This window comes from Ochotona curzoniae, unplaced genomic scaffold, assembly GCF_017591425.1.
Source record: "Ochotona curzoniae isolate NIBS_2020 unplaced genomic scaffold, NIBS_Ocur_1.0 scaffold_2683, whole genome shotgun sequence".
NCBI classification, from domain to species: domain Eukaryota; kingdom Metazoa; phylum Chordata; class Mammalia; order Lagomorpha; family Ochotonidae; genus Ochotona; species Ochotona curzoniae.
Window position 1 is genome coordinate 5,835,129 of NW_024467100.1, and position 16,456 is coordinate 5,851,584.

General features: G+C 43.8%; 1 protein-coding gene across 1 annotated transcript in view; it reads right to left on the reverse strand.

Annotated features, from left to right (window-relative positions):
* Window positions 1–237: 237 nt before the first annotated feature.
* PCP4L1 (Purkinje cell protein 4 like 1) overlaps window positions 238–16,456 on the reverse strand; it is a 30,543-nt gene continuing 14,324 nt past the window's right edge. Inside the window, exons 2-3 of the mRNA XM_041003268.1 lie at window positions 1,898–1,952; window positions 238–1,290 (exon numbers count right to left, since the gene is read on the reverse strand). Coding sequence (XP_040859202.1) covers window positions 1,148–1,290; window positions 1,898–1,952 — 198 coding nt within the window. The 3' untranslated portion in view covers window positions 238–1,147. The remainder of the gene's footprint in view (window positions 1,291–1,897; window positions 1,953–16,456) is intronic.

Consider the following 16,456-nt stretch of genomic DNA (forward strand, 5'->3'; position numbering starts at 1 on the left):
TCAGAAGAAGGAAGGAAGGCTTAGTTCTGAAAACTGCTCAGGCGTGGCTCATTTCCGAGGCAGCCCGATAACCTACACAGTCACTCTATCACCCTCAGGTCATCAACCTTACGTTTGTACTCTTCCCAAAGTGGTGGCAGGTGTGTGTGTGTGTGTGTGTGTGTGTGTGTGTGTGTGTGTGTGCTGGCAGACAAACGTTAGCAGAGGCTGAATGACTTCATTTAAGGTTTCTTTTTATTGTTAACATTATTAGACATGCTAAAATCACAGAGTGGTTATTCCATTTCTGCCCTGACTTCACAGCGGGCAGGTGGGAGCTCTAGGGGTCACTTGGTTTGTGTAGCCTCTGGGAATGGCTGGACTTGGGGAGGGGTTAAAGGTAGGCAGGTTAGCAAAGCCCAAGAACCCTTCAGGTTGTACATTTTGCCCGTAGTAACCTGTGGCTTCAGAGATCTCCCCCTTTCTTCATTTTCCTTATTTAAATCTCACCTCCCTGTCTGGGTCCCCTGGAACTTCTATCTGCCCCTATGGTCCTGAGCTAAATTATGAAAAAAACAAAAACAAAACTAAACATAAAAACACCTCCTTTTTTCGGAAACTAATCTACTGAGCATGCACTAATGTGGTTAAGCTGCTTGATTTGGGTCTACTTAGGGGAAAATGGGTGTTCTAGTCACCACTACAACTTTGATCATGGGAAGGAAGTGGGAGGTAGAGGTGTAGAGAAATTTGAAGGAGAAAGAACGTGTTACCTGAAGTGTGACCGTTGTAAGTGGGAGAACAGTGCATAAGCCCCACCTTCAGGCACCCTACACGGAAGACCCTTCCCTCCTTCCCATCTGGTCAGGGGAGCCCCCTCTCAGCCGCAAAGCCTCTTGTTCTTCAGCCTCACAAGGCAGGAATAGCTACTGATCAAGGACAGCCTTATACCAAGAATCAACTGGTCCACCATTAGGCAAGTCTTCACCTTCCATGCATTCCTCGTGTCTCTGCTGCTGTGATAGCTTGAGGGTGCCAGAGAAAACAATGTTTAAGGATTGAACTTGCCTTACCAAGAGGCTACAGGGACAAAGAAACACAAATACATGGGAGTTAGGGCTGTGGAAAAGAGGGTGAAGGGATCAGGGGGAGAGACAAGGCTGGCCACTTAGGAACTGGGGTCCTTTTTCCTCTTCTGGAATCGCCGGAACTTGCCCTGAATAGCAAGGGCAGCCTTCTCTGTTTCTGGTGCTGTCAGATCAATGTCAATCTCCTCTTCCTCTTCAGCCTTCTTGGCATGACCAGCTTTCCCTGTGGATAGTTGGGAAACTCATTAATCAGTTCAGCTGTCCTGCTCCAGCTCCTTTCTCCAGGTCCCAAATACAGTGGTGAAGGTCCAGTTGAGGCGGGACTCCTTGAACCTCACTAGGAATAAGAATGCTTCATAACACACCTAAAAATGTGAGGCTGGGCGCCTAGGCTGGGGATTAACTAGCTACTCAGGGAGCTTCGTTACCTTGGAACAAAAGACAAATGCCTTCTATCACTTATTCCTAAATACTATAGGCCCTAAGGTAGACTTACATTCCCTAGTCTCCTCCTCCTTCAGATAGAGACAGACGGGATTGTCAAATGGAATTCTTCTTATAGTATCTGTCTTCCCAATCAATTCAGACTCAATTCCCAAAATCAAGGAGTAAATACTGATAGGTTTACATCATTTTTTTCTCATTTTCCCATTTTAAAAAGAGACAATAAATGTACAAAGTAGTACTCACCTAGTCCTTTCCTTCCCTTACCCACATTCTTATTCCTTTCCTATCTATCTTAAGGAGCTTCTAGAGTTACTGTCCTACCCATATTTACAACCGTGCATTCACACTCCTTGCAAGCTCCCCCAGCCAATGTCCCCACTCACCTTTTTCCTCCGGGCCAGATGCCTGGTTGGTCGTTGGGGATGTTTTGGTGTTAAGCTAGGAAGAAAAGAATATTTGACATTCATGGAAGTACTGAAGTGCCACTCCCTCAGGCCCCTCGGACGTTCTCAAGCTCTCCTATGCACATTGCCTTAGTCTCTTGAAGAAGTGAATTTTGAGATCAGGGAGCAGAACAAAGTTATTAGAAGTCATCTGTCAAATAGTTACTGATGCTAGGGAAAGTGTGGAAGACAAGGCAGACAGAGAAATACTGTCCCACTGAATTTAAATTCTAGTAATACACAGACAAAGAAACAAGAGGCCAGCAATGTAGTGCAGTGGGCCAATTGAATTCCTGGCTGTTTCACTTTTTTTTTTTTAAGATTTATTTATTTTTATTGGAAAGGCAGATATACAGAGAGGAGGAGAGACAGAGAGGAAGATCTTCTGTCTGATGGTTCACTCCCCAAGCGGCCACAACAGCTGGAGCTGAGCCAATCCGATGTCAGGAACCAAGAACCTCTTCCGAGTCTCCCACGCAGGTGCAGGGTCCCAAGGCTTTGGGCCACTCGCTGGAATCTCATATGGCTGCCAGTTTGTGTCCCAACAGCCCCATTTCCCATTCATCTCCCTGCTTGTGGCCTGGGAAGGCAGTCCAGGACAGCCCAAGCTTTGGGACCCTGTACACCCATGTGAGAGACCCGGAAGAGGCTTTGGGATCCTGGCTTCAGATTGGCTCAGCTTCGGCCATTGCGCTCACTTGGGGAGTGAATCATTGGACAGAAGATCTTCCTCTCTGTCTCTCCTCCTCTCTGTATATCTGACTTTCCAGTTAAAAAAGAATCTTAAAAGAAATAAAGAAATTCAAGCTAGAGATGGTGATAGCTTGAATCAGCATGGTAATACAGGAGGTGGTTTCAGTAGTGATATTCGGTATATATTTTCAATCTATGACCAATGTGATTTGTTTGGATAAATGATATTGTAAAGAGAGATGTCAAGGATGCTTCCAAGCATTGGCCCGAGAAACTGAATAAATGGAGTTGTCACTTGCTGGGATGGAAAAGACAGAAAGGGGAACAGGTCATAGGAAGAAAACCCAGAGCTTGCTTCTGAACAAGTCTGAGAGACCTATTAATTCTCTAAGATGAAATGACTTAATACACAGTTGGACAGTGAAGATGAGTTAAAGCTACAGTCCAGGGGCATTGGAGAGTTACTGGCACATGGACAGCATATAAAGCCACAAGGCTGAATGAGGTTACTAAGGAACTGCATTCAGAGGACCAAATCCTATGACATTCCAGTAATGAACATTGCAGAGATTAAAAAAACAAAAGAGAGGGCTCAGCACGGTGGCTCAATGGCTAAATCTTCACCTTGCAAGCACTGGGATCCCATATGGGTGCCGGTTCATGCCCCAGCTGCTATACAACAGAGATGGAGGATATCTTAGTTCATTTTCTGTCATTACAACTGAATATTTGAGAACAGGTAATTTTAAAGGAATGAAAAATTATTTAACTAACAGTTCTCGTTTAAGTTAGATAGATAGGGACCTGTATGATGGTTCGACTGGCTAATCTTTCACCTGCACTGACAGTATCCCATATGAGTACAGGTTCATGTCCCAGCTGCTCCACTTCTGATCCAACTTCCTGCTTAATGGCCTGGGAAAGCAATAGAGGCTGGTCTAAAGCCTTGGGTCCCTGCACCCACGTGGGAGATGTACAAGAGGCTTCAGAGCTTTACATCTTTTTAAAAAAGTCATAGCTAGTGAGACACTGTTCTCCTTGATCCAGTGGCTGAAAAAAATTAGATAAGTAGATGTTTAAAACAGAGTGACAGAGAAAAGGAGATATAGAGACAAAGAGATTTTTCCATCTGCTGGTTCACTCGCCAGCCAGATGTGGGCCAGATTGAAGCCAGGAGTAAGGAACTCCATTATAATTTGCTACATGGGTCACAGGGTCCATCCAAGCTCTTGGACCATCATCCACTGCTTTCCCAGGGCATATTAGCAAGGTACCGGATCAGAAGCACAGCAGCCAGCAGCCTGGACTTGAACCAGTGACCATATAGGATGCTGATGTCACAAGATGCAGCTTAGCTCTCTGTACTAGAACACCAGCAGTGGCTCACGGTTCTTGGGGTTCAGAAATCAAGAGCATGGCACCAACACCTGGACACAGGCTTCTTTTTGCAAAATCATAAGCCAAAAACGATCACACGGCCAGATAGCAAGTGTGCTAGCTTTAGTCTCTCTCTTCTAAAGATTTCTTTGTTTTATTTGAATGACAGTTACAGAAACAGAGGAATAAACAAATCTTCCATTCACTGATTCATTCCCTAAATAGTTTCAATAGACAGTGCTGTGCCAAGTCAAAGCCAGTAGTCAGGAAATCCACTAATTTCACCATGTGGGTTGCAGGGATTCAGATTCTTGGGCCATCTTCTGCTTTCTCAGCTACAGTAACAGGGAGTTAGATTCAAAGTGGAGCATCTTGATGCCTGTGTGATGGCTGAACTGGTTAATCCTCTACCTCTAAGTGTGACATACAATACCTTTCCAATAAAAATAAAATAAAGTCTCGGGGCTGGCGCCGTGGCCTAGAGGCTAAAGTCCTCACCTTGAATGCACCGGGATCCCATATGGATGCCGGTTCTAATCCCAGAGTCTCCACTTTCCATCCAGCTCCCTGCCTGTGGCCTGGGAAAGCAGTTGAGGATGGCCCAAAGCTTTGGGACCCTGCACCTGTGTGGGAGACCCGGAAGAAGTTCCTGGATCCTGGCTATCCTGGATCAGCATAGCATCATCCATTGCACTCACTTGGGGAGTGAATCATCGGATGGAAGATCTTCCTCTCTGTCTCTCCTCCTTTCGGTATATCTGACTTTCCAATAAATAAATAAATTTTAAAAAATAAATAAATAAATAAAAATAAAGTCTTGAAAAAGAGAGTGAGACAGAGAGAGAATGAATGAGAAAGAAAGAAAGAAAGAGAGAAAGAAAGAAAGAAAGAAAGAAAGAAAGAAAGAAAGAAAGAAAGAAAGAAAGAAAGAAAGAAAGAAAGAAAGAAAGAAAGAAGCATTTGGGCATTAAAACTGTGCTTATATGGGAGATTGATATTGCAAGCAGTGGCTTAGTCACACACAATGCCAACACCACTCTCTTTTTTTGTTTGTGTTAAACCCCTAATGCCATCACGAGGCACCTACCCTCATGATTTCCTCTAATCCTAATTATCTCCCAAAGACTCCATCTGCACAAACTACCAACAGATGACATTGGGCGTGAAGGCCCGCAGGTGAGTTTGAGAAGACACACCAAAATCATAGCAGATGGAGTGGTATAGCTTTAAGGTGCTATTAGGTCACAAGATTTTACTTAAAGATGACAGACGTGGGCCTGGCATGGTGGTCTAGTGGCTAAAATTCTCACCTTGTACGCACTGAGATCCCATATGGGTGCCGGTTCTAATCCTATCCAGCTCTCCACTTCCCATCGAGCTCCCTGTTTGTGGCCTGGGAAGGCAGTTCAGGACAGCCCAAAACTCTGGGACCCTGCACCAGGGAGGGAGACTTGGAAGAGGTTCCTGGTTCCTGACATCGGATTGGCTCAGCTCCAGCCATTGCAGTCACTTGGGGAGTGAATCATCGGACGGAGGATTTTCCTCTCTGTCTCTCCTCCTCTCTGTATATCTGTCTTTCCAATTAAAATAAATCAATCTTTTCTTCAAAAAAAAAAAGATGATAGATGTCACAAAGTGTTTGTATGCTTATGGAAATGATACAGCAGAGAAGGCAAACTTTCAGGGAAAACAAGCATCACTGCTGGAACAAGAAAGAGGGGATGAGATCCAATGTAACGGTTAGAGGAGCGGCCTGGAAGAGGGGCTGTGTAGCACAAATCAGCCCATGGTTACCGTAGGGAAGGCAGAGCATGAGGCTCCAGATGCAGGCAGCTGGGAACATGTGGAAGACCTGCCATAATTGCTTCTGTCTTTGAAGTAAAATAAGTAACAAGGTCTTTATCCAAGAGAGAGAAGTATTGAGGAAAAGAAGAGGGGAAGGATAGGAAATACTCTTTTGGGGGAGTCCAAGTGAATGCAGTAGGGAGCAGTCCTGTGACAGCCTTCCTAAGCAGAAGGTCATGAATCTGAAATGAGACTCGTCAGCTGATGTAAATTTTTCTTTTCCAGCTTCCCTGCTCAGATGGAAAGTTAAACATAGTAGTAATTCCCCTTCCTCAGAACTCTATTAATAGAGCCACTTCACAGAACATTCATTGGTTTCAAGGCACAATTCATCTTGAGAAAGGATCACTTCTATAGGCTACTTGATGCTCCCAGACTCCACACTTCCCAATGCTTTATACTTGGAAAAATACAGACATGGGCTAATCTTCGGAACAGCTCAAGGAAGTGTACAGTATTGACCTGCATTTTACACATGCAAATCTTTGTGGGAGTGCTGTCAAAAGAACAGCTTCTGCTTTTAAAAGCTGACAGAATTCAGCTTATGTTTTGTTTAAAAAACGATTATTTTTTAAAAATTTGTTTGAAAGGCAAAGTTACAGAGAGGAAAAGCAAGAAACAGAGGGACACCCTCCACTCACTGACTCATTCTCATTTGGTAGCAACAGCTGGAACAGTGTCCAAAGCCAAGAGCCAAGAGTTTCTTCTGGATCTTCAGGTGGGTGCAGGGGCCCAAGAGCTTGAGTCATTCTCTGTTGCTTTCCCAGGCACATTAGCAAGGAGCCAGATTAGAAGTAGAGCAGCTGAGACTCGAACCAGTATCCATATGGGATGCCAGCAATGTAGGCAGTGGCTTTATCTGCTATGCCACAATGCTAGCCCCTCACTTGAAGTACTTTAGATTATACTGTTTTCAACCTTGGTGTTGTTATTGGTTGGTCATTTTTTGATGAGTCATTCCTATGTAGAACTTATTAATGAAATTTTTATCTACTTATTTTATTTGAAAGAGAGACAGAGATAGGATCTTCACTCACTGTTCAATCCCAAAATTCAAGCAACACCTGGGACTCTGGGGCCAGGCCAAAACAAAACTTGGATTCAGAAACTCAATGCAGTGATGGCGAGGACACACTGGCTGAAGGCTGGGATTAAGACTGGAGCCAAGACTTGGACACAGGCACTCCAACATGAATGCAAACAGATCAAGTGGGGTCTTAAGTTCTACACCAAACCTCAGCCCTTCCATCCTACTTTGATAAATATTTATTGGTCACTTCACTTGTGTGCTATGCATTCAAAAATGGCATAGTTTTAAGAAAGCAAAGACTCATTCACCAGAAATGCCAGTGCCTAATACCAAGGGTTATTCTAGGCCAAAAAGATGCAGAAGTAAGCAAAGGAAATGTCCCCACACTCATTAAATAAATATGTCAGTTAGTGACAAATACCATGGAAAGAAAATAAAATAGAGCTCTTGGGAAGGTCTTTCCGAAGTCTGACATTTGAATGGAGGCTTGAATGGCATTTAAGACCACACCAAGGAGAATCATTAGCCAGTGTGAAGCAGAGAGGGTACATTTCAGGAAATATGAGAGGACAGAACTACAGCAGAGGGGTACCTGGAGACTGGCAGACACAGGAAAGCAGCGAAAACAATGGTGTGGTGTGCAGTGACCAATACCCAGTGATCTGACTAGCAATCTGAACTGCACCAGCAGCCAGAACTCCGTCAACAACAAGGCGGGAAGGGGCATTCACTGGGAGCTTAGGAGGTGAATCCAGACAAAGAACTGCCCATCCTGCTGGTCTGTTTATTTTGACTAGGCGCAGAGACAGAGTGACAGGTCCCAGACAGTGTAGGAACAGGGTGGATTTCACAGCCCATTCTGCTCCCTTGAGCCGAACTCGACACCATTTTGTGTAAGGAGGCAAAGGTTATGGGACAGGATTGTGCAGGCACTAAGCTGGGAATGAACTCATTTCTGGCTCAGTGAACTGCAACAACGTGACATCCGACAGCTTTCACCCAAGACAGGTCCAGGTAGCCCTCAGATCTGGTGATCAAGAATTCTAGCAGTGGCACATCAGGCACCATTTTGTACAGTGTGGCAAAGAATCTAAGACTGCAAGGACAACAGTGAGCTGCGCATGTGCTGAGCTAGGAGAGAACTCACTGAGCTCAGTGCATTGCACTGGTCCCATAGGGAAAAAATACCTACTTAGGCATCATATGGGTCAAAATAGGTCCATGTGGCCCTCATATCTAATGGTCAACAGGTTAGTAAGATCAGTATCACCAACAACCTAGATATAAAGGACTCCTGGTGTCTCCCTAATCCTGGGAATTGCCTTAACAAAAGTGGGAGAAAGGTTGTACAGACAATACTGCAGCCTCAGCACGGTATCACAGGCAGTGGAGAGGCTATGGAGACCATGGTAGAAATCTAACATAAGAACCTAGACCTGGAAGTCACTGGAGGGAGTGGCACAAGCGACTGCAAACAAAGAGCAGTGTACCAACCACAATAAACAAAATCACATTGTAGACCTGTGGATGAAACAGCTTAGAAACCTAACCCAAGGAGAAGAATCTGCTAACCAGAAGCACAATGACCAAGAGCAAAAGAAGAGACAAAGGCACAATGAATATTACTGAAGATCCCCCTGCAAAGGAGCAAAAGCTTTTGCCAACCTCAGAGTTAATTGAGGAAGACATTGAGAAAAAGGGGGATACAGAATTCAAAGCACTTGTTATAAAGCTTTCTAACAACAATGAGAAACATGTAATAAAGGAGCTCAAGGAATTTAAGTAATATGTCACAGGAAATGAATCAAGTGAAAATTGATATATCAGAAATTAAGAATACAGTAGAGCAAATTAAAGTACAGTGGAGAATCTCCAAAATAGAAGGATTGAAGCAGGAGAAAGAATCTCAGAATTGGAGATAATTCCTGTCACCAGAGTGAAATAAACAAAAAGCTGGAAGCAGAGCTAGGTCAAGCTAAAAAAAAAAAGTATTCAAGAACTGAAAGAGGCCCAGTGCAGTAGACTAGTGGCTAAGGTGTTTGCCTTGTATGTGCTGGGATTCCATATGGGCGCCGGGTTCTTTTTGTTGTTGTTTGTTTGTTTGTTTAATTAATTAGTTAATTTTAAATGATCTTACTTAGTTAACTAGGGTGCAAAGGGTCAAGGGCTACAGGAAAGTGGGTAATACCGTTGTTTCCACACTAATATCATTTTTTTTCCTGTATCTAGAGTCAGGAGAGTGACAAAGGGAAAAGCCCCACCCAGCCTCCCACCCATCCCAGGTCCCCAATGTGAGGCATGCTCCGAGGGTCCTGCTCAAGCAGTTTTGATAGCTCAACAGGTCTGAACTGCTGCCAATCTCACCGTTCCAATTACAATGAAACCTATTCAGAATCCACTGGCTGACATAGTCTCTTCATGGTTGGGGTTTTGAGATCAACAGTTCAGTTGGAAGGATCTCCAAAGAAACGTCATCTGAGGTGATCCCAGACCTGATTCTTGTTTGAATATGCCAGTATAGTGTCTGGCACAGTTCATCGCCCCCATTAGCTTATGCACATGCTGGTCGTTGCAATTGCTGGGTCAGTTTTGTCTCCAGCCCTGTCATCCACATGAACCAATGGTTGTTGCAGTCCAGCTCGATCCTGCCACTTCATACTCAGTCCTCACACAAACCAATGGTATCTGCAGCCTAGTTGGAGTGACCAGCAATAACCCCCACCAGGCCTGCTCCCTACTCTGGTTCCTGTGCATGCCACTATATGCTGCAGACATGTTCAGTCTGTCCCACATCCCATTCAGCTCTCGTACATGTCAATGGGCATTGAAGCCTAGTTCAACCTAACCAACCTACTATCCAGCCCACACACATGCTGTTGGGTGCCTTTCTGTTAGCCACCCCCACCCCTGTCCTGGTTTTCGTGCTCTCCAGTGGGAGTGGTCACCCACAAGGGAGGTGCCCACTATCTCCCTACTAGGCCACTTCAACTTCTGTATTGTGCACTCTCCAGGTGGTTATGGCATTTAACTTAACAGAATTGGTCCCCAGTGCCAGCCTCTGCCATCTGATGCTGCAGCATGGGTGCCAGTTCTAATCCCAACTGTCCCACTTCCCATCTAACTCCCTTCTTGTGGCCTGGGAAAACAGTAAAGACAGCTCAAAGCCTTGGGATCCTGCACCTGCATGGCCGACCTGGAAGAAGCTCCAAATTCCTGGCTTTGGATTGGTTTACCTCCAGCCACTGCGTCTGCTTGGGGAGTGAACCATCAGATGGAAGATTTTCTCTGTCTCTCCTTCCTCTCTGTATATCTGTCTTTTTAGTATAAATAAACAAATCTTTTTTAAAAATGTGTTTAATGAAATAATAGGGGAAAATTTTCCTAATCCAGAGAAAGAATTGGGACACAACACCCAGGATGGGCACAGAACTCCCAATAGGGTTGACCAAAAGCTATCTTTGGGCCTGGCACAATAGTCTAACAGCTAAAGTCCTCAACCTGAATGTGCCATAATCCCATATGGGTGTTGGTTCTAATCCCGGCAGCTCCACTTCCCATCCAGCTCCCTGCTTGTGGCCTGGGAAAGCAGCTGAGGACGGCCTTGGGACCCTGTAGCTGCGTGGGAGACCTGAAAGAGGCTTGGGCTCCTGGCTTCAGACTGGCTCAGCTCCAGCTGTTGCAACTGCTTGGGTAGTGAATTAATGGACAGATAATCTTTCTCTCTGTCTCTCCTCCTCTCTGTATATCTGATTTTCTAATTAAAAAAATCTTTAAAAAAAGCGATTTTTTTTAAAGCGATGACACTTGATAATCAAACTCTCTTCAATTGAACATAAGGAAAAGATCGTTAAATGTGCACATGAAAAATATCAATTGACATATACAGGAATGCCAATTAAATTCACAGGAGACCTCTCACAGGATACTCTACAGGCCAGAAGAAATGGAATGACATATTCCAGATTCTAAAAGGAAAAAAAAGGAGGCCCAGGATAACGTACCCAGCAAAACTTTCCTTTGCATTTGAAAATGAAATAAAATTCTTTCATAGTAAAGAAAAGTTATGCCTCTTCCAATCCTGCCTAAAAAGGATACTTAAAGATATTCTCTTGACAGAGAAGAGGAATAGCGCCTACCAAAACCAAAGGCAAATGTGAAGAACATCCCAATAAAATAACAGCAGAAGACTAAACCAATGAACAACCTATTGCTAAAATGACAGGACAAATTACCAACCATTCATATTAACCCTGAGTTTAAACAGCTTAAATGCATCAATCAAACATCATAGATTAGTAGACTGGATTAAAAAACAAAACTGATCTATTTGTTGCCTACAGGAGACATATGTAACCAGCAAAGTTCAGTGGAAACTATATGCTCATAGATTTTGATGCTTTATTTGTTTTTGCTTTTTTTAGTTTTATCTCTTCAAAACACTTTCTCACTAAATTCTTCACTGACTCATAGATCATATAGTACCATCATTTTCTTCAAGAAGGTTCTTGATTTTCTTTTTCATTTCTTCAGCAACACATTAATCATTTAGCAGCATGTTATTTAGCTTCCTGGCATTTTTAATTTCTTTTTTCTTCCTATTGTTCATTTTGTTTTGTGGCTTTTCATTTAAGGGTATATACAGTATCTGTGTAATGGAGACTACCACATCCAGTAGCATGTTATTTAACTTCATGGCGTTGTGAATTTCTATTTTTCTTCCTGATATTAATTTTGTATTATGACATTTCATTTACGGGGATGTACAGTAACTGTGAAATGGAGACTATCATATCCAGATGTGAGGACACAATGCAGTATGCATCTCTACTTTCAGATCAAAGATGGACTCCCAATGAAACTGTTAACTATATCTTGACAAGAGGATGCTGGACTCTGCCACTGTCTATGCCCACAATGACAGACATATGACTGTTTATAAGGAACTATACTATAGTAATAATATAGGGGAGCTCTGTGGGGTGTGGGAGGAGACCTGGGGAGGGGATAAGGAAAAATCCCAGGGCCTATGGAACTGTATCATAAAATGATGATAATAATTAAAAAAAAAAAAAAAGAGTATAGACACGATTCATGCTGCCTGGGTTGAAATCCTAGCTTTGTGACTTGGGTCTATGACCTTAGACAAGAAAATTAACTTTTTTCTTTGAAGATTATTTATTTGAAAGGCAGTGTTGGAGTGTGTGTGTTACAGATATTTTTCATCCACTGGTTCACCCCGCAAGTGGTCACAACTACTAAGACAGGGCCAGGTCAAAGCCAGGTACCAGGAACTCCATCTGGGTTTCCCAAGTGGCAGTAGAGGCCTAAGTAGTTGGGCCATTGCTTGCAGTTTTCCCAGGCACATTGGCAGGGATTTGGATCAAAAGTGGAGCAGCCAGGACTTGAACCCATGCTCATGTGGGATGCCAGCATCACAGGCAGCAGCTTAGCTCACCGCTCCACAAAGCAGCCCTGAAAATCAACTATTCTGGATAGAATAGTTCTTTTCTCTTTTTTGTAAAATCAGAACGCTAACAATACATATTCTATAGGGCTGTTAGAAAGATTTGATGAGTTGATGAGTTAGTATTTTTTTTTTAATGCACAGAAAAGTGATGGACAGGGTAATTAGGTCAACTAACAAATACATATATATAATTTTTTAAAGATTTACTTTTATTTAAAAGGCAAAGTTGCAGAGAGAAGGAGAGACAATAAGAGAGATCTTCCAACTACCAGTTTATTCCACAAATGGCCACATGGCCAGAGCTGGGCCTATCTAAAGCCAGGAGCTTCTTCTAGACCTCCCACGTGGGTGCAGAGAGAGGCCCAAGGACTAAAATCATCTTCTACTTTCCCAGACTGTAAGCTGAGAGCTGGGAGCCAGCATGATGGCCCACGTGGCTTATCCTCCACCTGCAAGCACCAGCAGCCAATATGGTGCCAGTTTGTGTCCTGACTGCTCTACTTCCAATCCGGCTCCCTGCTATGGATTGGGAAAGCAGTAGAGGATGGCCCAGGTCCTTGAAACCCTGAATCTACGTGGGTGACTGGGAAGAAGCTCCTGGCTCTTGGTTTTGGATCAGACCAGCTCTGGTTGTTGTGGCCATTTGGGGAGTGAACCAACAGAGGGAAGACATTTCTGTCTCCTCTCTGTAATTATTCCTTTCAAGGAAAAATAAATAAATCGTTATTTAAAAAATAAATAAATAAAAGCAGAGAGCTGGACCAGAAGTGAAGCAGCTGGGACTAATGGGATACAGTCACTGTAGCCAAAGGCTTAGCTTACTATGCCATGGTGCCAGCCCCTATATGTGATCATTAATAAAATGAAATTCTATGACCCGTGTCATGGAGCCGGGTCAGGTTAAGATGCCATTTACAATGCTAGCCATTCAAATGATCTTAGAGGACCATGCCAGCAACGTAATTCCAAATGACTTCCTTGCTTAAATTCAAACCTGTTATTCAAAGCATCTAGCAAGCACAGAGCCGGGTTCATTTCAGCCTCACCACCCACACAGGACTAAGTGTTTGTCACTTTTTAATACACACAAAATACTAATTAGCAACTGCGAGGCACATCTACTCTTCTCTTTCCCTAGAGGGCCCAGTTTGTTTCCTTGCCTTCCTTCCTGTGTGCCTTTTCTGCTCACCTCTGCACCTCATGTATAACAATATTCCATTCCATCATCCTGGCAGTAGCTGCTAATTCCCCATGAGCGTTCTCTGGTTTCCTCTGCAGTTTAAAATTGCAGATCCTTCCTTCCCAAGGGAGAAGACATAAAGGAGAGGCTTACTGGTTTAGGGGTCTTTCTTCTTTAGTCTTAGAGACTGTAGAGGGGAATAGGGCATTACACATTCTCTCCTTCCCTAATACTTACCCCAAGAAGGCAACACTTGCCTTTTTGTTTCTCCCTGATAGGGCTGGAGTGTGCTGTCTAAAGATCATGTATTGGAAATGAATGGAATCTTCAGTGCAACAGTGTTGAATGATGGGACTTTTAAGAGGTGATTGGGGGAGGGTGGTGGCACAGTGGCCTAGTGGCTAATCCTCACCTTGCAACCACTGGGATCCCATATGAGTGCTAGTTCATGTCCCGGCTGCTCCACTTCACATCCAGCTCCCTGCATGTGGCCTGGGAAAACATCATAGGATGATCCTGCACCTGCATGGGAGACCCAGAAGAAACTCCTGTCTCCTGGTTGCAAATCAGCTCAGCTCTGGCTGTTGTAGCCACTTGGGGAGTAAACCAACAGATGGAAAATATTTCTCCCTGTCTTTCCTCCTTTCTGTAAATGTGCTTTTCCAACAAAAGTCAATTAATTAAATAATTAATTAATTAAAAGTCTTTTAAAAAGGTGATTGGTTTATGAGGGTTCTTTCTTTGCGACTGGGTTAATGTCACTGCTATGAGAATAGGTGTGTTACAAAAGCAAATTCAACTCTTTCCTTGCTCGCTCCTGTGCATACACATCCTCTTGTCCTTCTCCCTTCTCCTATGGGATGACACAAGCAGAAGACTCTCATTAGGTGCCAGGATCTTGATTCTGGACTTCCCAGCCCCTCAAACTGTCAGGAAATACATTTCTCTTCTTTGTATTTGATATTCTGCTATAGCAGCACAAAATGGCCTTCCAACAAAGAAAGCACCCTAAAGTCGTCTTGTCTACTTCCTCCCAGGTCGCTCACCAGCATTCAGAGGTCACAGCCCTCCATCTAGCCCCAGATCGCATTCTTTCCTTTTTCTGGAATCTTGCTAATCCGTTCCTTTCCCTGTCCTACACACAAGGCCTCTCCCTTGAGATGAGTATTTGGTGTAGCAGTTCAGAATGGGACATCTACATCCTGCGTTGAAGTGCCTGGAATTGATCCCTGACTTTGAACTCCAACCTCCTGCTAACACGTGTTTTGGGAGGCCGCAGTGCGGGTTCCTATCACCCACAACAGATCAGGACCAGTACTCAGCTCCAGGTTTCACTCTGCTGCAGCCTTACTGGGGAAGGGCACAGAAGGAATGAACTTGTAGACAGAAGCTCTCTGCCTGTCTATTTCTGTCTCTACGTCTCTCAAATAAATCGCTTTTAAAATAAATGTGCTGTCAAAGCAAGAAAAAGTGAATAATTTAATAATTTTTAAATAATTTTTAAAAGCACCTCTCCTGGGCCTGGTGCTGTGGCCTAGCGGTTAAAGTTCCTCACCTTGAATGCACCAGGATCCCATATGGGTGCCAGTTCTAATTCTGGCAGCTCCATTTCCCATCCAGCTCCCTGCTTGTGGCCTGGGAAAGCAGTCAAGGACAGCTCAAGGCCTTGGGATCTTGTACTTGCATGGGAGACTCAGAAGAAGCTCTGGCTCCTGACTCAGGATCGGCTCAGTTCCAGCTGTTGCAGACAGTGGGAGAAGTGAATCATCGGACGGAAGATCTTCCTCTGTCTCTCCTCCTCTCTGTATATATGACTTTCCAATAAAAACAAAATAAATCTTTTAAAAATACAAATATTAAAAGATTAGGGAGGTTGTTTCAACAAATAGTACTGGAACAAATGATCAATCATATACAAAACAGATATCTCTAAAACACTTCGAGTTATGTCTTGAACTCTATATAAAATATTTTTTAAAAAGACTCAGAATGGATATAAAACCATGAAACTTTTAAAAGAAAATATAGGAAACATTCTGCAACGTTGGGCAAGGCAAAGATTTCTTAGGAACATCAAAAGCACAATCTTAAAGGAAAAAAAAAATTATAGGGGCCAAAGTTGTGGCACAGTGTCTTAAGGCACTGCCTATGACGCCAGCATCCCCTGCGAGTGTTGGTTCAAGTTGCTGCTAATGTGCGTGAGAAAGTGAAAGAAGATGGCTTAGAGCTTGGGTCCTTGTTGTCCAGGTGGGAGATCCAGATGGAATCCAGGCTCCTTGCTTCTGCTGGCTCTTCCCTGGCCACTGTGGCCATTTGGGGAGTAAACTAGTAGATGGAAGATCCCTCCCTATCTTTCTCTCCTCTCGCTCTCTGTCAGCAATTTGGGGAATGAACCAGTGAATGGAAGATCTATCTCTCCATCTCTTCTACTCCCCGCTCTATCCCTCCTTCCCCACCTCTCCACCAGTAACTCAGCCTTCTCAGCCTTTCAAATAAAAAGTAAATGAGTCTTTCAAAAATAAATACATGTTTGTTTGTTTTAATTTTATACTGGAAAGGCAGATTTACAGAAAGAAGGAGTGACAAAGAGAAAGATCTATCCATTGGTGCACAGCCCAAATTGTCACAGGACCAGAGCTGAGCAAAATTAAAGCCAGGAGTCAGGAGCTTCATCCAGATCTCCCAAGTGGGGGTAGGGAGGCGCCCAACGACGTCTGCTGCTCTTCCAAGCAGGAAGCTGGATCTGAAGTGGGGCAAGCTGGGACTAGAATCAGTGCTCAAATGAAACACCAGTGCTACAAACAGAAGATTAGCCTATTGAGCCACTGCACTGGCCCATTGTGTTTTAAGATACATTTCTTTGAAAAGCAGACCCAGAGAGAGAGAACGAGAGAAAGAGAGGATATT